General features: G+C 53.0%; 1 protein-coding gene across 2 annotated transcripts in view; it reads right to left on the reverse strand.

The window, feature by feature from the left end:
* Nucleotides 1-69: 69 nt before the first annotated feature.
* The window catches only part of NUP160 (nucleoporin 160), a 29,157-nt gene continuing 6,525 nt past the window's right edge, over nt 70-22,701 (reverse strand). The window contains exons 7-35 of one of the 2 annotated variants that reach the window (XM_087740487.1): nt 21,949-22,026; nt 21,630-21,727; nt 20,678-20,762; nt 20,142-20,210; nt 19,307-19,390; nt 18,217-18,387; nt 18,009-18,108; nt 16,245-16,410; nt 15,500-15,615; nt 15,236-15,396; nt 13,762-13,895; nt 13,361-13,431; nt 11,639-11,798; nt 10,879-10,948; nt 8,197-8,295; nt 7,753-7,872; nt 6,775-6,870; nt 6,569-6,663; nt 5,761-5,857; nt 5,569-5,674; nt 5,303-5,463; nt 4,628-4,688; nt 3,737-3,847; nt 2,870-2,993; nt 1,903-2,004; nt 1,411-1,552; nt 1,039-1,164; nt 693-797; nt 70-562 (exon numbers count right to left, since the gene is read on the reverse strand). In XM_087740487.1, the coding sequence (XP_087596613.1) occupies nt 476-562; nt 693-797; nt 1,039-1,164; nt 1,411-1,552; nt 1,903-2,004; nt 2,870-2,993; nt 3,737-3,847; nt 4,628-4,688; nt 5,303-5,463; nt 5,569-5,674; nt 5,761-5,857; nt 6,569-6,663; nt 6,775-6,870; nt 7,753-7,872; nt 8,197-8,295; nt 10,879-10,948; nt 11,639-11,798; nt 13,361-13,431; nt 13,762-13,895; nt 15,236-15,396; nt 15,500-15,615; nt 16,245-16,410; nt 18,009-18,108; nt 18,217-18,387; nt 19,307-19,390; nt 20,142-20,210; nt 20,678-20,762; nt 21,630-21,727; nt 21,949-22,026 (3,195 nt within the window). In that variant the 3' untranslated portion in view covers nt 70-475. The remainder of the gene's footprint in view (nt 563-692; nt 798-1,038; nt 1,165-1,410; nt 1,553-1,902; nt 2,005-2,869; nt 2,994-3,736; nt 3,848-4,627; nt 4,689-5,302; nt 5,464-5,568; nt 5,675-5,760; nt 5,858-6,568; nt 6,664-6,774; nt 6,871-7,752; nt 7,873-8,196; nt 8,296-10,878; nt 10,949-11,638; nt 11,799-13,360; nt 13,432-13,761; nt 13,896-15,235; nt 15,397-15,499; nt 15,616-16,244; nt 16,411-18,008; nt 18,109-18,216; nt 18,388-19,306; nt 19,391-20,141; nt 20,211-20,677; nt 20,763-21,629; nt 21,728-21,948; nt 22,027-22,701) is intronic. The other variant, XM_087740498.1, reaches the window with a different exon arrangement.

Raw genomic sequence — 22,701 nt, forward strand, 5'->3', positions numbered from 1 at the left:
TTCCTGCGTCTGCGGGATCCCGGCGAGGGGCCCTACAGCCCTGCATGCTTCGCCCCCCGCCACCTCCGCCGCGCTGCCAGGGGAGCGGCACCCGACGCAGGCCGGTAATAACGCCTCGATTTTATTAAAGTTCATCCCAAAACACAACAATAAATAAAAAGAAACGCCAAAACTCGCCGCGTATGGTACAGGGTGAGAGCGAGGGGACCACCGCGGTGACGGTGGCACCCCGCTGCTCTGCTAATCGCCGATCAAGCCCCGGCGGGGACAGGGACAGCGAGGTGACACGCTGAGGGCGCGCTCCGCCTCCCCCAACCGGACCCTTACGGAAAAAAAATACATGAGTAAAACCAGCACCGCCAGTGTGCCAGCGCGGGGTGGGACGGCGTCAGCGCCCGGGGACGTCACCGTGAGCAGGGGACGTCCCGGTGTCCCGTGGGCGGTGGCCGAGGCTGGGCGGGTGACGGGGCTACCGCTAGTTGCGGCGGTACAGGCGATCCCGGGTGGCCACGCTGACCTTCTGCTGGTAGTCCTCCATCTTGTCCTGCAGCTTCTGATAGAGCTGGGCGAAGGCAGAGCAGGCATCAGAGACGAGCGCTCCCGCTCTCCCACCCCGTTCCCGCACCCTAGGGTGCTCCCTGTCACCCCTCGGCCGCTCCGCGGGGTGTTCCTCCCTGGGCAGCTGTACCTACCATGACGTTGTGGTGGTTGGCGGCGCTCTCCCGCAGCGCCTGGAGCAGCTGGTCGATGGCGGTGTAGGGCAGCCACACCATGGGGGCCGTGGCGGACAGCGGGAACTGGAAGGGAGAGGAACCCTCGTGTCGTCTGGTGCTTGTGGCAAAAACCGCGAGGAAGACCTCCCAGCTGCCACGTCCCACTGGTCCCAGTAAGAGGTCCCCTCTCCCCTCAGGTGCGTTACCCACACCCGTTTCTCCTGGGAGCGCCGTCACACAAGTTGTGGACGCAATACCCAAACCCCAAGCGGGATCTGCCCCAAGGAAGGGGCCCCGTCACATCCCGCGCCGCAGGTGAGCTCACCTCGATTCCGAAATACTGGTGGCCTTTGCCCAGCACAGCGTCCACGTACTCCAGGACCAGCTCCACAGCCTCCTCCAGCAGATCGTAATTCAGGTAGAGACGCAGCAGCTCGGCAGCATCCACTTTCTGCAAGCAAAGAGGGAAACATCAGCCAGGGAACGGGCCCAGGAGCCGCCACGATGCCAAGAAGAACCTGCTCTGAGCCTCAGGAACAGGCCCAAAGCATCCGGCACGGCTTCCCAAAGCTGGGAATGGGAAGGCGGGGGGAAGCTTGCAACGAGGAGGTGCCGGTTAAAGTCACGGTGATCTGGCAGCTCTGGGACAGCTGGGGATTTTTGGCATGCTGAGCAGCACCCCTCTCCCTGTTCTCACCTTGTAGCTGTTAATGAGCCAGTTGGGCAGAGGTATCCCGTGCGCCAAGAGCTTGTTGATGACGCAGCGATGGTACAGGCTGTTCTGGGACGGGTAACGCTCCAAATAGGATGACAGCAACCGCCAGGCTTCATCTGTGGCGCTGCAAGGCAATATTTCACCTCGGAACCCATGCCAAGGCAATATTTTGCCTCGGAACCCATGCCAGCAGCCCCTGCAACTGTCTGCGAGGCCACGGTGTGCTCCGGGGGACCCGTCCCACTGCCCGTGGGCGCTCGAGGCCCAGCAAAGCGGGGCGTGCTGCGGACAGCAGGCTGGGAAGAGCACAGTGACGCTGTGGAAGCACGGCTCTGCCGCTGTCCCCGACCTGCAGGTCTGCTTTAAGGGGGTTTTATGAACCTGGGACCCTCTGGACTCCTGCAAGGCTTTAGAAATGACTCTCATTCTCACAAAAAGCGGCTCCGCTCTTCTCCCCCCCAGACAAGGACCTACCTGGACTCCTTGGTGGTAACCAGGGCGGAGAGCTGGTTTGCTGCTAGCCAGTCCCAGGCCTCTGCTTGCGCCGCCTCCACTCCCAGCTGCAGCTTGATGCACCTGCAAGCCAGAGCAGCACAAAGTTGGGTGCCTCCAGAGCCCAGCCCTTTCACCCTGCCTTGCCACAGCTGCCAGCATCAAAGCCACCCTTCGCAGGACTATTCCCAAGCCACAGCTACGCATTAGCCGGCTTGGCAGGAAAAGAAGGCTATTAGAGTGATTCCTAAGCTGCTCTAAGTGCCAGAGAGGAATTACTAATGACTCTGAGGTTAGCAAGCTTTAGGGCGCGAGCTCGGCTAAGAGATGCCCTCAGTGCATCCAGCCACAGGAACAGGTCGCAGCAGAGCTCCTGAACAACTCTGCAGGCACAACGCATCTTCCGTAAGCAGAGAGAGGCAAAAGAGGAGGAATCCTGGGGTCGGAGAGGAGGCACGAGAGCAAATGGCTAGCACAGAGATCAGACAGAAGAGCAAGCGCTCTGCCAACCGCTATTTAGGAGCCGCTCAGCAGCTTGAACAAAGCTCCTGTGAGGAGCTCGCTGGGCGTCAGCGGGAGCATGCCATGAGCCAGCTCACCAGAGAGGTCTCCAGACGACGGCTGCGCCTGGGTTGGGATCACCTGCGACCGTCGGATGCCAGCTCTCTCCCCTGAGACCAGGGAGAAATCTCTCCCCTCCACTCCCTGCTCAGCAAGGCTCCCTTATTTTTCCTTTTCAGGTGCGAAGAGCAAGTTCCACCTCAAAACCACTGAGCCAGCAGCTTCTGAGGCCATGCACAGCGTTAGCAGCCACGGCGAGCAGACAGGTCAGGACAGCGCTGGCTTCTGACCCCAGGGAGCTGCAAGCTGCGCCCTGCCAAGCATCACGCAGCACACGTCTCTCCAGCCGCGCGTCGCCCGAGGCGGGGAGGAGAAGCTCGCTACGTACTTGAAAGTGAGTCCCTCAAAGATGGGCGTCAAGGGCAGCTTGAACGTTTGGCACAGAGTGATGGCAGTGTCGAAGAGGCCGGCCCGCACCAGGAGAGCGACCGTTTCCTCGGGCGTAGAGTTGCCTGCAGGGACGGAGGACCAGGTAAGCGCCTCCCCCAGTCACGTCCCGGTGCTTACTGGGGCCTAGCGCCGTGCAATTCGGCAGAGTTCGCTGTGCTAACTGCCCAACGTAAAACACCCCGCAGCAGCACTTCTCATTGCACGGCTCGAGGCTTTCCTGGCCTCAGGAGCATCCCGGGAGCCCAGGAGCCGACCCTGGAGGGACTGCAGAAAGCAGCAGTGACCCACAGAACCGTCTCTGCCGCATCAGAGAGAGGCAGAACATACTTAAAGGGTCAGGGTGGGAGAGTTGCAGCTTTCTGCTCCCCAACAAAGACCAATTTTGATAAGCTAACACTGTGTCGTGAGGCAGGATTGTCCAGGACAGCAATTTAAGTCTCACAGCAAGCGTTTTTTCTAGGGCTTTCTAATCCTGCTTCATCTGGCAGCAATTTCCAGCAAGACAAAAAAAAGATGTCTTTTTGTCCCAACTCATGAGCTCAACCCCAGCCCCAGGCTGCAGACTGCTACTAGAGCTTGGCAAAGCCAAAAACTGGTGGAAAACTTAAATTGGTTCTCCTGATCTGCCTCTCCAAAGCTGCTGAATAGGATTTCATGCTAGGGAGGTGAACTGAACGGTCCCTGCCAGCTCTGGGGTTTGTCTCTGGGTCAGAACAAAATTGCCGCTGCCTCACCTGAACGAAAATGCTAAAATGAGCAAAAACTGCAGGGGAAGTGAGAGGTGGCCACGCTGCGTCCTTCTTACCTGCCACAGCCGCCGTTGAGAGGTCGTGCTGCACCAGCGTCAGCCGGATCCGGGCCAGCACACACTCCCTCTCCAAATCCTCCAGCTCCAGGATCTCGATTTGGCGAGTGGCTGTAACAGATGGACACGAAGGGCTCTCAGCATTTTAAAAAGGGCTCCTCGGGCATCGTGCGACACGTCTGCACCCCTCTGCCATCCTAAGAGGAGTCGTACACAGAGAGCGCCAAAGGAGGGGTCAGGTTTTGCTGCCCCTTCCTTGCTACCTCGAACCGTGCCTATCCCCCGGATACAAACCTCCCCTTCCTCCTCTGTTAGAGGTGTTGTCTAGTGTTGGGTAACAGCCGCTGCTCTGGCCGCCAGGCATACGCTACAGAAGAGCTCGCTCAGAAATAATTGTTTTAAAAACACCTGACCTTAAATTTTCCTACCATAACGCTGAGGATTACAAGTCTAACGTGACCCCCCCATCCTGTGCTTCGGTAGACACGGGCAGAGCAGAGACCTCACCAGCAGAGACTCACTACGTCAGCGGGCTTTCCAAGAGCACAAACAACAAGTCTGGAACAACTAGAAATTGCCTCACAAAGGCTTTTTTTTTTTCTTTTAAATTACAAGTTGCTTCCACTGAAAGCAAAAGCGCTGACAAGACATCAAGCTGCAGAGGAGCGCGCACAGAAACTCCTCGGGGAATAGCTGTTACGCGGCAGCATATTGCAACTGGGAGACACTAACGCTGCGAGAGTTAACCAGCTTACGGTCCCCCAAATTATTGATCTGACAGAGGCAAGAGCTGCCCTGAGCCATCTCCCAGGGGAGCAGCAGAGCTCCGAGGCCAGGGGAAAAGCTGTGGGAACACAAGAGTCCGAGAAAGCACCAGGACTGGGCACTTACTGGGAACGGCCGTGCACTCCCCATCGTGGCTTCTCTTCGGGGATGCCCCAGGGCGTTCGTACTTGCGGGGAAAAAGCAGAAAGAGGGTTTATGCCCACCTGGTTTCCAACTGCCTCGATACAATACAGCTCCAACACCAGCTCTCCATTTCAAGCCCTGATTCGAATCAGAAAAGCCATACAGCCGCTTGGCAGTTCAGGTTATGTTTATCTCTGGCTATCAGTAACACAGCATGGCATTAGCTGATCAGGCTACAGCCACCACCTCCCCGCAAACAGATTTGAAACACAAACCATGTCACAGTAATTCTCTTTTGGACTGGTATTCCGGCTGTTCAGATTCCCCAAAAAGATTTGCTCTGTGTCCAACAAAAAGTGATATATTCCCACGTACATACACCAGCCCCCTCCCAAACGTTGTCCTGCTTCCACCCTGCTCCAAAAAGGGGCAGCGACACAGGGGTGACGGATAGGACCCATGTCTCCGTTGAGCGAGGCAAGACAGTGCTGCACAAGCTGGCCAAGAAGATGAAAGCAGCAGATTAAGAAGGCCAACGCCTCTCTTCATCACGTCAGAAAGGATTTTTGGAAGCTCCTTCCCAACTGTACAGCTCTACGCGTCCCCACAGCCAACAGCTCAGGTCAGAGGCCCCACAGTAAGCTCAGCGTTTCCTACCACAGCTCCAGAAGCTGGCTGTACTATCCAGGCGTACTCCGGGCGGATCAACCGTAAGCAGTTAATAGCAGCGAGGAAACAATTTCCCTGTTTCTGGAGCCCTCGGAGCGTCCGCACCTCCCTGCCCAGGCGCATGCCATATTCAAACATCACTGTTCCAGCTGAGGAGAGAAGGGGAAGGCATCAGGCAAGAGCCAGGCCAGGCCACCCGGCAGGGGCAGGGGAAGCGGTGTCCCAGGCAGGCGGCTTGTTACAACGTGCCTTACCCTTGCGGTAGTTGTGGCGGTAAATGTGGAAGGCGTACAGCAGCTCGTAGTAGTTGTGGGTCATCAGGTCCACCGCTCGAGCATGAGATTCGATGATCCCCACGACCTGCAGCACACAGAGACTCAAATGGGTCGATAATCGCTTTAAAGAGAGCGGTTGTACCCCCGTTCCTCCCAGCGCAGGCCGATTACCTCGTTATGGAGGTTCACGTAGGGGAACTCCACCAGGTCCTGGAGCTGGGAGCGCTCACAGAGAACCACCACTAGCTGGCGCAGACAGTCCAGCTGCCTGCAGAGAGAGAGGCACAAGGGGTTTGGAGGAGCGGGAGCAAACGCATCTCCAGGACGCAGGCTGTAAGCCATGATGAGCTTTGTGATGAACACCATAGGGTTTTTTTCTGGCTTAGAATGAAGAAGTCCCTTCAGACTTCTCCTGTGCTGGAAATAGAGATCCTGGACAGCAGAGATCCTCTGCAGAGGTCTCTCAGGAGGGCAGTCTCCCTCCCTCAGCTCTATTTGGCAAGATTTTCTTCAGCCTCAATTAAAATGCATTCCTGCTTCTCCTCTGAATGTCTATTCCAGCCATTCCTGCTCATCCCATACTCCTCTGCTAGGCTGAAGCTTCCTCTACCCGGTTCACTTCCCAGATGGCACTCAGGCTGAAAATTCAACTCCAAGTCTTCTTTATTATACTGACTGGACGCCTAAAGCTTGTCAACATACAAGGCCGCATGCCATCCTTTAGCCATTCTTTTGGCTCTTCCCTGAATCAGCTTCCCCCCGCCCCCGTTTCCTCCTTTGAGACAGTGCCGATCCCAGCTGTTCTTACAAAAATGAACTATGCCTTTTTAAACACACCTTTACACGTGCTGAACAGCACCTCTTAACACAGCAGCCATGTCCTCCCCTGAAGCGTCATAGCTTCCTTTCAGTTTGATGGAAAAATTGGTACATGGACCTCCGAGACAAGTGAGCATAAAGGCCTACAGCTGTCACCTACCTGCTTGGATCTGGGTTTTGCGTTAAGGCTACATATGCTTCGCTGTTGTGTCCCAAATCCAAGTGATGTTTGAAGATGCAAGTCCTCAAAGTAGCCTGAAAACACCAAACAGCACAAACCAGCACGTTTCGAGTTATACAACTAAAAAGAAATTCCCAGCTAAGCTCCCTGAAGAACCACCTTGGTGCAAAAGAAATGAACCGTACCTGGCTTCTCCAGTCATCCGCCGATTCCATGACAGCCAGGGTAGCCAGCTGGATGACCAGCTCTGGTAAACCCACCATGTCCAACAAGCGCAGAACCTGGAGAAGACAATACTCTAGCGCTGGCTGCAGCAGTACTGAAGAATCTGCCAGGTTGGCGAGGGGTTTTTCTGGTTGTTTTTAAGAGCTACTCCTGCCCCTGCCGACCATCAGAGCAGTCAAAAGATGTTGCTAATGACTGAAAATGGAAAGATTTTTGGTAAGTCACAGAGATCTGAATCAAATCCCAGCACAACAGGTCCAGGCTGTGGCTCTTCTGGAGGATTCAGCTCTGCACACGTGAGTTTTCTGAAACGTTTTAGTGTTGACGGTGACAGTAAACCCCTGTGACAGAGGCAAACGATTCTGTCCCCGAGCAGGCATGCAGCTGTATTAGAGAGAGAAGTTCCCTCGCCAAGGGCACCTGACAACCCTTGTGTTTTCTGGATTTTTAAAATCAGGGACTTCCTTCCAATGAGTCTAGGTCCAAGCTCGCAGCCTGTCTGAACTATGGTATTATGCACGAAGAAAGATCCTATCTCAATTTAAAGACATTAATTTTAGTTTGCCTCAAAGCTTAATAACCTTCCCCTTAAGCGGCATCTTACATCTAGCCTGAACACGTCTGGCTGCTGCCTCCAGCAGCTGGATCTCACCTTGCCTTTGTCTGCTGGGTAACAAAGTCCTCTGCTATTAGGTAACTAATAGGTGGAAAGTACCTAGCTTCCACACTGTAGTCACCTTGTCATCACCCCCCAAAGAAAGTAAACAGACTACTCTGAGGTTTCACCTCCCAAAAAAGTATGTTTTCTGAGTCTCAAGTCGCTTCCCCAAAAGCCGGGGACCGAGCAGGAATTCTCTCTCCAAGTGGTGTCTGTGTGGAATGACGTGGTGCCAATTTGCTCGGCGAGGAGCGTGTACGCCAGGCCGGCTCAGCCGTACCTTGTTGTAGTACTGCAGGCGCGGAGTGGAGACCATCTCGCCCTCCTCAGGCTGGATCAGCCTGTCCAAGAACTCCTCTCTTCCCACCTCTGACGCAGCTTGGCAGAAACAGTCCAAAGCCTAGAAGCAGACCAGAAAGCAGTTTGCGTGCGCCCCTTGAGGGACAGATCCAGCCTGCTGTACCAGCGAGAGGACAGCGCTGCCTGTTCCAGCTCCAGTGTACGAGACCTGCTGGCCCTAAGCTAACGAGAACTTCCCCAAGAGCAGATCCCACCACCCCCCTCCAATCCCATTCTTTGCCTAAAGGAGGCAGAGCTCCAGATGGACATTTCCTGACTTGCACAGGAGAAACAAGGCTGGCCCTACCTGTGCACCTCCTCCCTCCCAAGGAAAAAGGTCCCAGACCCCAGAGGAGGCAGTGCTGGCGGGAGACGAGGGCCTTACCTTGTGCCCCTCGCCCATGACAAGGTAGCACCTGCCCATCATGAAGCAGCAGGAGCCCATGTTCACGTGGCACCACGGCTGCAGCAGGCGAATGTATTCCTGCAGGAGAGGAGGAACGGGAGTTTCAATTCAGGTCAGCACTCGCTCATGACCTGCAGGCACCCCGTACCAGAGGAAGGGTTAGGTCTCTAACACCAAAGCACTATTTTGGTGGCCCCTTTAGCTGCAGTGCTCAGACAAACCCCACTCTTCCAGCTCAAGGGCTGGTTTCCCCAGCCCCAAAGTCCCCTCGGTGCACAGACGGAGAGACATCCCGCTTTGAATAGCTCCGACATGCACAGAGGCCGAACGGGAGCGCGCATGCGTGAAGGCAGCGGGAGAACGGGCAGAGCAGGCGTGAGAAGAGCAGTATCTGTGCAGCAGGGCAGGAGAGGGAGAGCAGCCAAGGAAGAGCATGCATTACAGCAACAAACCCACAGGCACGGGGTGGAGCGCTGACGGCACCGAGGACACACAGCAAATAAAGCCACAACGTGGATGCTGGCCAGGGCGATACGACTGAACCTGGCCCTGCGCCTGCTCTGTCAGAATAATATAAGGGCTGCAAAGTGTCATCACCTATCGAGGAGCAGCTAGGAGGCACGACGAGAACTCAAAAGCTGGCATCCCTCGTGCCTGGGAGAGCGGCGTATGCTCCTCGTACTTGGAGAAGCAGAGATGTCCCACTAGCAGGGCTCTGGGACTCAGCAGGAAAGGAGGAAGAGGAGAAGCGGGGACCCAGCGGTAAAGCCAAGGTTTCACCAGCCGACCTGCACCTTTGCATGTGCATAAACCACCAGCATGTGCGCCTCGCCTACTCCGGCCACGGGTCCACTAAAAGCCACGTGGCAACACATCCTCCGAGCCTGGATTCACTGCTTAGATTAGCCAGCTACAACAGATAAATCCCACCCCAGGCTTGCTCAACAGCTTGTCATACAGAATAAGCAACAAGGAGAGGTTTGGCCCTCGTCCCAGGCCAGGGCTTTGGTCACTAGACCTCCTCTGTGCCCGCCTGTTACTCGCAGGGTGCTTCCTGTATCTCCACCTCTATTTGGGTCACCGTGCTCACGCTCACAGCAAATCTGGTGTTAGCTCCCCGAGGTCAAGGTACTTAATCCAAGTTTACGTGACCGACTGGGATCAGTAAGCGTAACAGAAGGTAGCGGGGAGGAGGAAGAGCTTGCTCCTGCAGAGATAAAAGTCTCTCGTATCTCCTCGAGGCGGGACGCAAGTGAGGCAAAAGCAATGCAAGGAAATTCAAAGCGTGCTCGCGCCGCAAGAGCGCACATATGCCAGGAGGCAGAACGATGCTGCCCAAACCGTCCTGGCATTTCCTGGCTCGAAAGCTCTGCAGATTTGACATTCTTCTCAGCAGCAACGTGAAGACAAAAGAAAGCAATTCAGCCCCCAGGTGTAAGGGACTGCGAGAATAAAAGGTTCTGCTAAGCACAGGAAAAACATCTCATTAATAGCAGCCTGCCTAGCCCTGCGTGCCTCAAGGACTGCCGTCAGTCGGGGAATGAAATGTGTCCCGTGGCTCCGCAGACAAGAAATCGTGTGGTTCAGAACTAGAGCGCAAGCAGCGACGACCACCGAGCCCCTGAAGAGCACGGGAAGAGACGGCGAAGAAAGAGTGGGCTGAAATACAGCACTCTATGAAGGCACCTGAAAAAAAGTAGTTCACTCGCCCTGCTACCAAGATGTTGGGAGCGCAGGGGATGGAAAGACGATGGCTGCTTCTTACACCGGTTTTCACCGATAAGGACATTTAAGAAATAGATGAAACAGTACTGCTGCTGCTGGGTTGAAGACAGCCTTCCGAACGCCCGGTCCCATGGGCAATCTGCTTGCAGTGGTACCATGGAAAAGGCCATGGGTACATCAGCAGCCAACAAACCATTAGGTTACAGGCTTGCTGTGATATTTAAACAAGCTCCGTAAAGACGTTTCTTGTGCACAGTATCATGCTGCCGGAGAAGCCCTGGGAGACTGAGCTCCTCCACGAAAAGGGTATATAATAATCCTGAGCACTTATGCCTGGATTTTCTTGAAAACAGATAAAAGAGGAAACGCATAACACTACCAGCTTGAATCATTCCCCAGCAAACTCTCTGCGGCATTTTCTAGGTATGAGGTATTTCGCAAAAAGCCTTTCTGCTAGCAGAGGTCGGAGCGGACACTACAGGGAGCGAGAGGGATGCACGAGGAAGATGGAAGATATTTGCTACCTTACAATTTGTTCACTGTGCTGACACCGCGATAGTTATAAGAGAGCTTTCTAACAGTTCTCCAAAAGAATCGTTCCTTTCAGTCCATTTCATCTGCAGGACAAACTTCCAGCCCTTCATCTCCAAAAGGGAGACACGGGAGCAGAGCGCTTGGGAAGATTAGCTCCCGTCTGAGCTCAGAGAGCAGCAACTAGGGGGAAACAGAACAAACAGCAGCGACTGGAAAGACGATATTTTGGGGAGCTTGTTCTAAGCAGAGGTAAAGCGGCTGCGCGCAGAGCTGACGTCACGTTACACCTCCGCACCGGCCAAAGCGCAGAGCTGAAAGAAACCCAGGCGTGGCAAGAGGTGATCGCACTCGCTCCTGCTCTTCCCCTTTTGGCTCCTGCAAGAGGCGGCGCGGGGCACTCACCTGCAGCTGGGGGTACTGGCAGCTCCCCATCAGGCACTCGGGGAAGAGGAAGCCAGGATTGCTGGGCCATCTGAGAGGAGGTTAAGGAAGAGAGGACGATCCAGCCCGGAGAGCTCGGAGAACGTCTCAAAGTCGGCATGCCTCTCGCGCTCAGTTTGTGGGGGGGAAAGGAGAGAAGATTAAGCTGCTCTTTATACAAGTCATTATTCTGTAATAAGATTTATCCATATTAGAACAAAACCACTAGTACATCTAATCCACAACTGCCCAAATCTCGTTACCCTTCCAAATCTCCCAGCATCGCACCTCGCCAAGTCAAGTTGCTAGAGCTCAGGGGCTTAAAGTCAAAAACTCAAATTCTTTATTGTGCACCTAAACGGGGTGGATTCTGCGAAATCTTAATATACCCGCAAATCCCATTAACACTAACAACAGTCACTTGTTCAGGAGACTTGTCTTCAAAATCTGGGTGTGGAAAACATTGATTTTTGAACCGCACAAGGCTCAGTGGCAGAGATGGCTAACTTACAGCCCCTGAGCACTCTGCAGGCCACCGCCGTAACCCTTCTGCTAGCCCTAAACCTGCTCCCACAAACCCACCGCCACTTCCAGCCTCAGGAGCGGGACGCGATACGTGGCCTCCCTGCAATCTCGCACAACTCGCGCAGGAGCTCCGGCACTGCCGTGCCGTACAGAAGCTCCCCCTGGTTACAGCCTGGCGAGAGCCAGCACCTCGCAGCGGGTTTACAGCCAAGGATACAGGAGCGGCAGAAAGTCAGCCACTATCGCGGTAATGAGATGGGGCCAGTTCAAACTTGTTTCAGCCAAAGAGGTGTTTGGTTGCAAGAAGAGTCGAGATATGATGTGCTTTCTGGCCACCTCCTGAAAGAACAGCTCCACAATGGTTTGAGGGCCGGTTACTAAAAATACAAGTTAAAGAAACACTGAGAAGAGGGCCCCTGCAGCAGACATCCCAGGCTTTCTACATCGTGCTGTGCTCATCAGCCCAACCATCACAGATTAAGTCAGGGCAAACCAATAAGCACGTTTAATACTCGAACTTGTTGGGTTTGGATCTCTCTTGCCATCTGGTTAAGTCAGAGGGAGGAGCAGGAGATCAAAGAGCCACATACTGCAATGTTTATTAACCACAACCCAATTATAACATTAAAAAAAAAAGAGCTGTGCTCTCTCTGCAGTTGTGCTATTCCCAACCCAGCTGCACCTTCCAGCACGGCCAAGCGTTCGCAGGGCAGGGCTGAGGGCGTGCTGATTTGGCTATCTGGCTCTGTTCAAATGCCTCCCTCCTCATTCCAGCACCCTAAGCAGGCCAATCTCCCATCAGCTAACTGTTCTCAACGCCTCTCTCCGAGCTGCCACCTCCTTTCTATCTTCCCTATGTTTCACATATTTTTCCTGAAGCACAGCGGCCAAACAGGACTTTCCTCATGAGCGGGCCAAGAAATAACCCACGACACTGGCGCACACAAAGGATGTTTTCAATTTTGCTTTCATGCGCTGACATTTACGTCGAGGCAACTGCCTCCTGAACCGAGACTCTCATTCAGGGAGAGTTCAGACTCTGAAGATCGCAGCCTGCTTACAAAGAGCACAGATGCCCCAGGCTCAGCAGCAAGCGGAGGAAATTCTTCCCCACCTCGCAGCCCTTCACATGTGGCACTGCTGCCTGTTTGTCACCCATTTTCTCAGCTGCCTCTGAAGTGTCTCAGCCTCCAAGTGCCACGCAGACTGGTTACAGCAGGCTCTTACCTGTGCATTTTCTCCCTTACCCTGCTCGCCACCTCCCTCTGTAACCACTTCAAGGTACGCATCCTCCTAATTAAGTTGCCTTATATTCTCCCCCATCAGGATTTCTCCCCCAAGACCAAAAAGATTAACGTCTTTGAGAGGCGTTACTCAGAGTAACCCAAAGCGTACATCTTTGCAGCAGGACTTTTAAAATGTGAACGCATTATCAGCTGCAATTTCCCCCTTGAGGTAACTGGCTGTGAGCAACACTGAATTGCAAAGTGTTGGAAGCACAAGCACGTTTAGGGGGAGTATTTCTACATTCTCTCGCTTCCCTGAGCTGCTCCTGGTCGCTGTGGGATAAAGGCGAGTGAGCAGGACAGACCTGGTCTGACCCACTAGAGCCACTGTAGTGTACAGGAGCAAGAGGTGAGCTCGGCTGATGCTGCTGGGGCCAGAATTAATAACGTTTGGCTGAGCGAGGCATTCCCATCCTCCTCAGGCTGAGAATAAGATCCACGTCTCTGGTCCGAGTCCAATGCTACAAGATACTTTGCTTTTGTTGTTGTTTTTTGGTGGACAGCGTGACAAATATCTCCACATAAAGTGGGGTCATTCAACCACGCACTCCATTAGCTCACTGCATGAAGCATTTCCCTCGGGTGGCAGAGACACAGAGTGCAAGAGGTATAAATAATAGAATCCGAGAGCCGATGAACGGCGGGCATCTTACCTAGCTTATGGGGTGTTACAGCAGTGGTGTCTGCTAACTCCAACACAGAGAGATGCTGCAGATTAGATTCCCTAGAGAAGAAAAAGCCATCAGTGAAGAGACAACAAAACGCCTCCTGCTTTAATTGTGCTCATTGTTCAAACTCAAATGACTCCTACTGCTGAAAAAGGCAACAGTGCACAGAACAGTGAGACCTCACATGGCAGATTAGCACAAGGCAAAGAGTCAGCTCAAAACATGGAAGGAAAAAAAAAAAAAACAACCCTCCTCAGCACAACCTGACTCCTCGAGTGATACTCCCACAGCAACCACCAGCTTTTCATACCGGGAAAGGCATTGCAGGTGGATCTAGCGGGAACCTACGATCATTCCAAGACAGCATGGGCACAGTAGAGACTTACAGCGTGTCGACAGGGACGTCCGACGCCAGGCACTGGCTTGCCCACCTTATCAGGTAGTAGGACAGCAGCAGGGGAGAGGTGCGGTGCAGCAGGTCCTGCTGAGACTGGAACAGCTGTCCCCCTCCCGAAACCACCTGCAAGCAAACCACAGAGGTTGGCACACCGAAAAGCCAAGCCCAGAGAGCAACAGCAGGACAAGAACAGTCAGCGAGGTTTGTATCAGGCCCAGCTCATCCCTCCTGTGAACACCAAGGGGTCAATAGCCCAGCAGTTCACTCAACCCACCCAGGAGACCAGCAGGACTCTTGCATGTGCCAGAACAACCCAGTCACAAATTACAGTGTCACCTCAGGACCAAGGGGCGAGTTAACTATTCTGGTGGCCCAAACCCCGTGGGGAAAGTTTAACAAAGCAAGCGATGTGCACACCGAATGTTTCTCACACCAGCATCTGCTGATGCCAGGGACACCAGCAAAAAGTGTCTTTTTTGACATTTCACTGAGAGTGAAATCACGGCTTTGCTGCAGAGACCGCCTCGGGGCCCAGCCCCACTGCCCAGGCATTGCATCCCCGTATTGCATCCTCCAGCCGAGAGCAGCACGGCTCGGTGACACGGAAGGAAAAGCAATCCACGCTTGTGAAGGACACAAGCGTGTCAAGGTGGCAAAGCAGCAGTTCCTCATCAAGCAAGCGTGGGTCACATGCCTTGAGAGCGCCTGCCTCCACAAGGGCACCTTGCAACGTGCTTTAAATGCTCCCAGGGCAACCTTATCCAGGAAGAAGGGCATTTCTTTTCAACCAAGAAACTATTGCGGTAACATTTCCAAGTAAATAATATCGGTTTAAACAACGTTCCCCTTGTCTGGGGACTTGTTCCGCATGCCTGCGTCCACCCAAACCATCACCACCATCCCTCATGCGGCCACACGGCCAACAGGACGGACCCAGAGCAGCCCACCCCGCGACCACAAACACAGCTGCCACCACGGCGGCTGTTTGCGCTGGCTGGAGCAGCCTCGTGGAGGCTAAACCACAGCCTCTGGGTAAACACTGCCGCCGTGACGCAAAGGTGCCGCACGCAGCATTGCCATAAAGCTGCAACCCTGTGCGTGCCGGGCTGCGCAGCGGTGTGGGAGGGATGGGGGACAGATGGGAGAATGGTACGTGCTCAGGCAGCGCTGTTTCAGATGGGAGGTTGGAAATCATGCCTTCCTCCCGCAAAGAGTTTTGTTTCCTGCTTCCTGGATGTTCAGCATGGAAAGAGGGAGTTAGGGTGTGAGCACAGCACACCGCTGCTTTGCTTAGGATGACAAAAGCGGCTGGAGGAGAGAACAGGGCTTGCCCAAGCCTTGGGCTAGTTCAAACAGCCTCCAGTGTTTTGTGGGAAGAGACAAGAGCTCACAGTCTGGCACCAGCAGAACCCCAGATCCAAAAGTTCAAAGAGCGAAGCAGTAGCTTCAAGGGCTGTACTCACGGGATCGCCAAGCCGCAGCAACAGCTGTTGGAGGATCAACAGGTCTCGACAGATCAGGAAACGGATCGCGGCAATCTTACATACCCCCCAGCAAACCACGTTGACAGCGGTACCACTGCCATACAGCTGGGTGAGGTTCATGCGCATATTTAGATGATGAGCTGAAAGATAAAATCACCTCAATAAGGGGAGGAACTAGACCAACCAGAACACTGGCTGAGCCGCCGCTTCCCCAGCCCCAACACACTGCTGCAGAGCTTTCACCTCTTTCCATGTCAGCATCTGTCTCGTAGTCCATTTCTCGGATGAGCACTCCGATGGCGTGGATGGGGTTTCTGATCTCCTGCAGTTTGCTGTGTATATCCTCCATCACATTTTCCCTGCAAAGCGAAAAAGAGAATAATCAGCAACATGAGGTTTAAACTCAAGAGGGCTCCCTTTCCTCCCTTACTGATCCTCCCTGGAAGGAAGCGCATCTGATCAGCCTGGACATTCTCGAAGGGAATCTTCTTCTGGCTTGGAGTTTTATTACAGCGCCACCAGGGACCAGTCTATTTATTCCACTCCCCCAGGCTACCAGGAAATAACAGTCGGATAGCTGGCATTCCACGGGGGAAGGATTTCAGGAGGTGAGCGCAGTAACCACACGGCTTGACCAAGGCTCTGACCTCTACCTAACATCTGCAGGCACTTGCTTTCCACACTGATCACCTAATAGGAACTTGTTCCTCTTCTGCTCTCTCTCTCACCTGAGAATCCCCAAAATGTCTTTTCGGAGCGCCCCAGGCAACGGCCAGGGCGTTCCAGACGGATGACCCTGCTAACGTCACCAGCACCCGCGCTCCCCATCTCTGAGGGGACCTGGAGAACTGGAGAAGTCTCCTGCAGCACGGGGAGAGCCCGCGCATCTCAAATGCGCTTTGATGCCCATCAAGGACGGCTCGAGGCAATCCCTGCTCAGCCATCCGGGCCTCCCTGAAGGGGAGCTTCTGCAAAAACATCTCCTTACGTGTCATTAGCTATCAAGTCCTCCAGGATCTGCTCTGCAGCCTTTTCTGGAGGCTGGAGGCGGGAGCAAGCCATTTCCATTATGAATGCCATTTCCATGGAAATTGATTCTCCGATCAGTCGAAGGCACTGGACAAGACAGACAACATCACGAGACATCTCCAAATCTGTAATGAAAGAATCTAACTGTATATTTACAGGAGATTTCAAAGCGAAGGTGGGAGGACCATTCAAAACCAGTTAGTTCAGCTCCTATCAGCAAACTACTAGCAGCAGACTGGTCTCAGTCCCGCATGTCAAACTGACCCTTCCCGGTGAACTACGAGGCCGAATTAAAACTTAGGAGTTGACAAGGGAAAGATTCGGGCTTTATTATTTGGAACGTAAAAAAATACTGATGCAACAATAAAACAATGGAATTCCCTCCAAGGGATTTTCTTCAGTCACAGGTTGAAAGGAAATAATTAGTGCAGTGTAAGAGCCAAAAAAAAAAAAAACCCAGAGCAAATGGCTCGGAGAGCTGAGCTCTGTGAAGCAGAACACGCTCTCCTTACCGCAGCTACCCATTTGCAGCACCACCTCTCACAGCTGAGAGACGACTTTCACGTTCGTAGAAGCGATCTGAAAAAATCGCTACTGAGGGCTTAAATCGCTGCTTTGCAATGCAACCCTTTATGTGTACGTTTTTAAAATCAAGTCACATTTTTTGAGAAGTTTGAAACAGACAGGGCAGGAACCACTAGCCTCCCAAACCCAGCCCAGGCCTCCAGCTTCCCTTCCCTCAGATCCAGAAATAGCTCAAGCAAACGGATGACGACTCTCCTTTATAAAAATATAAAAAATCACTCGAGCATGAAAGCGGAGCTTAGGTAACATTTTCCGTTGCTTTTTTCTTGTGAAACGTCATCCCACGGCCAGCAAAGCACAGAGGGCACTGTGGCGACAGCATTAACGACAGGTTTTGCACGCCCTGGCATTTACTTCCCGGAGACAAGGAATGGCACAGTCCCTCTCCACAGCTTACACCAAAACATTTCTATAAAAACACTGCACTAAAAACTAAGTTTGCAGAACTGGGCAGTTGAGCCCAGCGTGCCAGGGTGCTTAGAGGATCACAAGTTTCCTTCTCGTCTGTAATCTTTGAAAGATTCCATCAAGGCACAGAGACTGGGAAATTTTAGGAAAGGGTCTTGCACCCGAGTCAGAGTCGGTCTTACAGCTCTCAGTGGGGATGGCAAAGCTGAGGCAATGCGGAGCAGGTTCACAATGTGAACAGAACCACAAGCTGCTGCATCCCGCTCTCCCCACCAGGACTGGGGACCTGCCAGCACGCCCCGGGGCTCCAACCCGGCAGATCTGCCCCATGAGAGCGGGCATGAAGGGGACACCAGTTAACCGCAGCCTGCGCAGAGAGTTTGCAAAGCGACAAGGGCAAAGGATCCACCAATGCAGGTCCTCGTCACCGAGCAACACGCAGCCTGAAATCTAAGATTCTTCCTTTTTAAGTTATCCAAAATGAGTCACAGCAGATTTGCAGCCTTGACGCCATTTTCCAATTCCTGGTGTGAGCACAATAGCGGGTTTCACAAAATAAAACTCCCTACAAACGCCAAAATAAGAAAACTATCTCCGTGTAGACAACTATGGAGTCAGGAGCACTTCAAGAGACCTCCGTGGAAACTCCCACCTCCTTCTGCCTAGGGCTTCCCTGACATGCAGCGTTTCAGCCTCCAACAATGAAAAAGCTCCACGTCTCCTCACTTACCGTCAAAGATGGCAGCGTCGTCCTCAGTCAGGAGGTGCTCATTAGAGAGGAGATAGAGATGGTCCACCAAGGAGCAGGGCACGAGGAAAGAGAGGGAGCCCTAGAAAGGTGAGGAGAAAGCCCTTCTTTGAGCTCCCCAAATCCACAAATCTCCTCCCTGGAGACCACTCCTTCAAGCGGCCGAAGAGCCACCGCCGTGCAGGCTCACCTTCTTCAGCAGGCACACCATGCCGGTGTAGGGATTCAAGTGCAGGGCCAGGGGCCGTGAGAGAGCTTCTTGGTACTGAAGGCAGCAGGCGTAGAACTTGGACCAGAACTCCACCTGCAGCTGCCAAAACTCCTCCGGCGAGCACTCGTATTCTGTCACGCTGCTCTGGAACTAGCAGGACCGAAACAAGACGTCAGATGAATACAGGCAGCGAACCAGAGAAAAAAATTTTAGCGTTCAGTCCGCTGTCTTGTCTCTCACGACCAGTGCCACACCTTTACACGGTTAAGGTTTATAAACACCGGTTACAGTTCTCTTCCCCACCACCTTACCATCAAAATTTAAGTTTTTTCCTACGGCAGTGAATCACCCACAGCAAACATCAAGGGGAACAAAGCCCACAAGAACCGTTTCTATACAACCGTAGGTAAAGAAGCACCAAAGATATCAAGAAAAAGGGCAGCACTGCAGATCTCTCTAAAAACATCATGCATGAAGGTTGCTGTAGAGGATACAAAACCGCCTTTTGTGAACTTCCTAGCAATAGTCTAAGCAGCCTCAAGGATGAGCTGCAGGTGGAAGGACTGCTGGCTTAGAGAATCAGGCATATCAGAGTAAAGCCTGGAGAAACAGGATAAAATGGGGGAAATTCAGGCCCAAAAGGACAGCCAGCTGATCCTTCAGCTAGGTCCCCTAAGCAGATTATCTTCTGGTGTCCAGAATTATGAGCAATAGCTCTGTGTGGTGGTGGCCAGCACCCACGCCCTGGGAGCCAAGAATGGGCGGCACACTATGTGCGACCAGCAAAGCACAGGCCATGCAAAGGGCACCCAGGGAGCAGAGACAGCAGAACACCAAGAAGGAAGAAAAGACTTCAAAAAAGAACAGGGAGTGGAAAAGCCAGGCAGGAAGGATGAAGATTTGTACTTTTTTTTAAAAGTCACATAACTCCTTTGGAGAGACAAAAGACAAAACAAGGCCTGGGGTCACTTTGCACCTCATTTAACTTCACCGAACCATCGCAGTACTGCATACAACGGGTGTAAGAAGAAAAAATCTGGTGGGGAAAAAAAAAAAAACAAAATCTCACCTCGCTTTCCACGGCTAAGGTAACCTCCTTTTTTAACTCATCCCACGTCAGATCCATGTATCTCTCAGTTCCTTGAGAAAAGATCTGAAAAGCAGCACAGTAAACTTTTACTTTAAAGGAAGAGAGCTGTCTCCCTGAGGTTCAAGCAGCATTGAGTGACGTAAAGCAAACATGAAAGCATCAGCCAGCGCTTCGCGGGATGGAAATATTAAAAAACACAGCTGGCTGCTAAACGTGGGGTACATGGACGCACAGCCAGCTTCACTCTTCCCGTGGAAAAGGAGGAAGCCTCCTGGCAGGCAGTGCGCTGGGATGTAAGGAAAGAAGCGCTGCACACCCTCGCAGCAGCTCTCTCTTGTGCCTTGCTATAGGCCTCCATAAGGTCACAGCACAAAGAATCAAAACGCTCAAGAGTAGCGGAAGTTTGGCTTTTCCATTTTTCCTGAAAAGGCATCGCGTGTTGCCTTGCTCTGCCCTTAACAGTCCTAGAGGAGCCAGGACTGAGCGGATATATTCTGAGAAACAGCACTACAGCGGGCTGAGAGTCTCCGCTCACCTGGCTAAAGCAGCAGGCAATGAAAAGCAAGCTCAGCAAGCTGCTGTCCTAAGAGAAAACATCTTCTGGAAACCACGTTCTGCCTCCCGCCGTCAGCACACAGTGGCTGAAGCATGGCGCAACAGCGGCTAACTTGCTTCAGCGACTACTGACAGGTCTACAAACCAACAAATGCAAACTGATGCCCGCCAAAAGCCCCAAGGAATCCTGTTGCCTCACTTCTAGACGGCCAGGAAGGAGGAGCTGAACAGCGAGCGCACCAAATGCCCTCTCACTAACCTGTAAAGCCTTCTGGATAGCTGCGTTTGTGAACCGGCCAGGCGTAAAGAGATACTCCAGGTAGGTTTCCTGCAAAGAGAACAAGACAGCAATTTAAGGAAGCACACGTGTCAGGAGGAGAGCATTGAAGACACTGCTTCTGGTCCTTCCTCCCATTCTCAAGCTCATCCCCTGGATCTGCATTTCTTCCCGCCTTCAGTTCACACCCACACCCTGCTCCAACCTCTCCCTTCCAACCCCTTTGCAGCTCCCGTGATCGACGCTGCTTCCCGCACACTCCAGGTCTTGTTTATTCACGTCTCGTCTCAATGCTCTCTCTTGACTGACTCGAAATCCTCCTCATCTCTCAACTTCTGGTTTCATAACCATTCTTAGTGCTTTAATGCTGTGGTAATAGAGGCTAAGGCTTGTCCCCTTTAATTTGGAGTAATTTTAAGACTGTATCAATATAATTTGTTCACTTGAACTGTCTTAACAGTATCCTCTTGGGCAGAGAAGTTTCATTACTTCTCGTTGCTATTTTATAGTCGGCTCACCCTGGGGTCCTGATCGTGGCGAACCGTCACTTCCTCTTCAGGCAGCGGCTGCACAAAGACCTGGTTCCACTGGCCCGCGACATTTCTGGAAGGAAAATAAAACCAGAATCAGTTTTGCATTGCAATGCGCCAACGCAGCGCGCCCGGGAGCAGCCACCTGAACCCAACCCGTCCCTTTCACCGGCGATCACAGACTTTACAGCAACCACGGCCCCTTGGATCTGCTAACAGAGGAGCTTTGACTGGGGACAAGTGACAGCAGAGCGCAACGGCGGCATCCCCAGCCCTGACCTAACAGAACAGGTTGGATTCCTTCACTTAAATCAACATTCTCCCCACCGCACCTGCTCACCAAGCAACTCTCTCTCAGACCGACCGGTAGATTCTTCTGCCTAAACCTGCACACTCACAGCATTTTTTACCCAGAATTTGACTCCCTGGTCTGGTTCTGCACCAAGTCTGCCCTCTCAGCTTTGTAAAGATAGATGCTTTCACATCACCGGTCTCCTCAAAACATCCTTCTTGGAAGAGACCAGCCAGTTATGTTTTAAAGGAGCTGCTAGTGAAGTGCAGCCCTCCCTCTGACACGCTCCCAGCAGACTCCACTCCCAGCACGCCTGCCGCCCGGCTTTTTACATTTTTCAGATTCCTGCAGCTCGGCTGTAGCTTTATTAAAAAGCAGAACCAAAAAAAACCAAAAAAAAATCCATGTAATCTGCACTGCAGGAAGACACAGTTGTGCACGTGACACGAACACCACGATAGGCAGAACTGGGAACCGCTGCATCTCCACACACTTCAGTCAGCAAAGCAGGACAGGAATCAAGTCGAGGAGTTCGACTGGTGCTTTTAACGAGCAGCACCTGGGAGCTGCTCCTGCAGCTACACCCCCCCCCACCACCCCCCGCCCCCGCGAGGCCATCAACGCTAGCGATTCAGTGCAGAAACTCACTGCTCAAAGTTGATGTATTTCACAACGGTTTGGTTCTCTTCGTTGTGCCACAGCGCCCAGATCTCAGCTGAGGTTAAGGCAAAGTCAATGAGAGTCTCCTAGGAGAGAGCACATATTTACCTTCTTATCATAAATTCAAGTACAGCAGAGAGACGTGCGTAGTTAACAGCAGCAAAACATTCCCTGGTATCATTTAACCACGTTTTGGAAAGAATTCCTTATTCACAGTTAAATCCCCAAGTCCGGGCTTCTGATCTCTCCGTAAGCACCCCTCCCTCTTGTCTCAGTGCCTCCTGGGGAGCCGGGCCCCAGCGCTCACCTGCGAGGAGAAGAGGGAGGATATGTGGTCAAGGCTGTAGCGGTTGCTCTCGGTGCTCACCAGCTGGAAGACACAGAACTACAAACACATCTGGTCAGTCGTTTGCTAAAGGACCACTATTTGCTAAGCCAATAGCCAGCACGTCGCGGGGAAGCTCGTCTCTCCGGTCCCTCTCCTTGGCTGATGCCGCAGTCACCAGACCCCTGAGGGCCGAGCTGAGCACGCCGCACACCGCCAGCCACAGACCCTGCCAAGCTGACCCTCCGCGCCACGTACTGACACCGCTGACTTCAGCCTTCCCAGCAAGGACACTCGTCTCTGCCTGAACCTGAAGGATTTCTAGTTGCCTTTTGAAAAACTAAACTAGAAAAATGGTAAAAACAACACTGCCGGGCACTGCTAGTGACAACACGATGTGGGAAAGTAAGGAGACTAAGGCCTGAATCCTCAGGCCACTCGCTGCAAACCAAGCTCCGCGTGTTCTCACCAGAGCAAGCAGAGCGCTGGCGGGACAGCGGAAGTCACGATACCCGCTCCTACTCCACATGTGAATCCCCTGGAGAACGGAAAGCGTAAGCTGTCCAACAGATGAGACTACTCTGTGCCGTCATTCCTGTCCTGCTAAATTTATTATTCACTGCAAGAAGCAGAAGTTCTACAGAAGTCAACGTTTGGCAACGCGCAGCAATGCGTCTGCGTGCTCCCAGGAGCCCGACATAAGTATACTATCAGTATTTCCATGGTTTTAGCTCC

Source organism: Nipponia nippon, unplaced genomic scaffold (genome assembly GCF_047370975.1).
Source record: "Nipponia nippon isolate SJK-2023a ecotype South Korea unplaced genomic scaffold, ASM4737097v1 scaffold_10, whole genome shotgun sequence".
Taxonomy (NCBI): Eukaryota; Metazoa; Chordata; class Aves; order Pelecaniformes; family Threskiornithidae; genus Nipponia; species Nipponia nippon.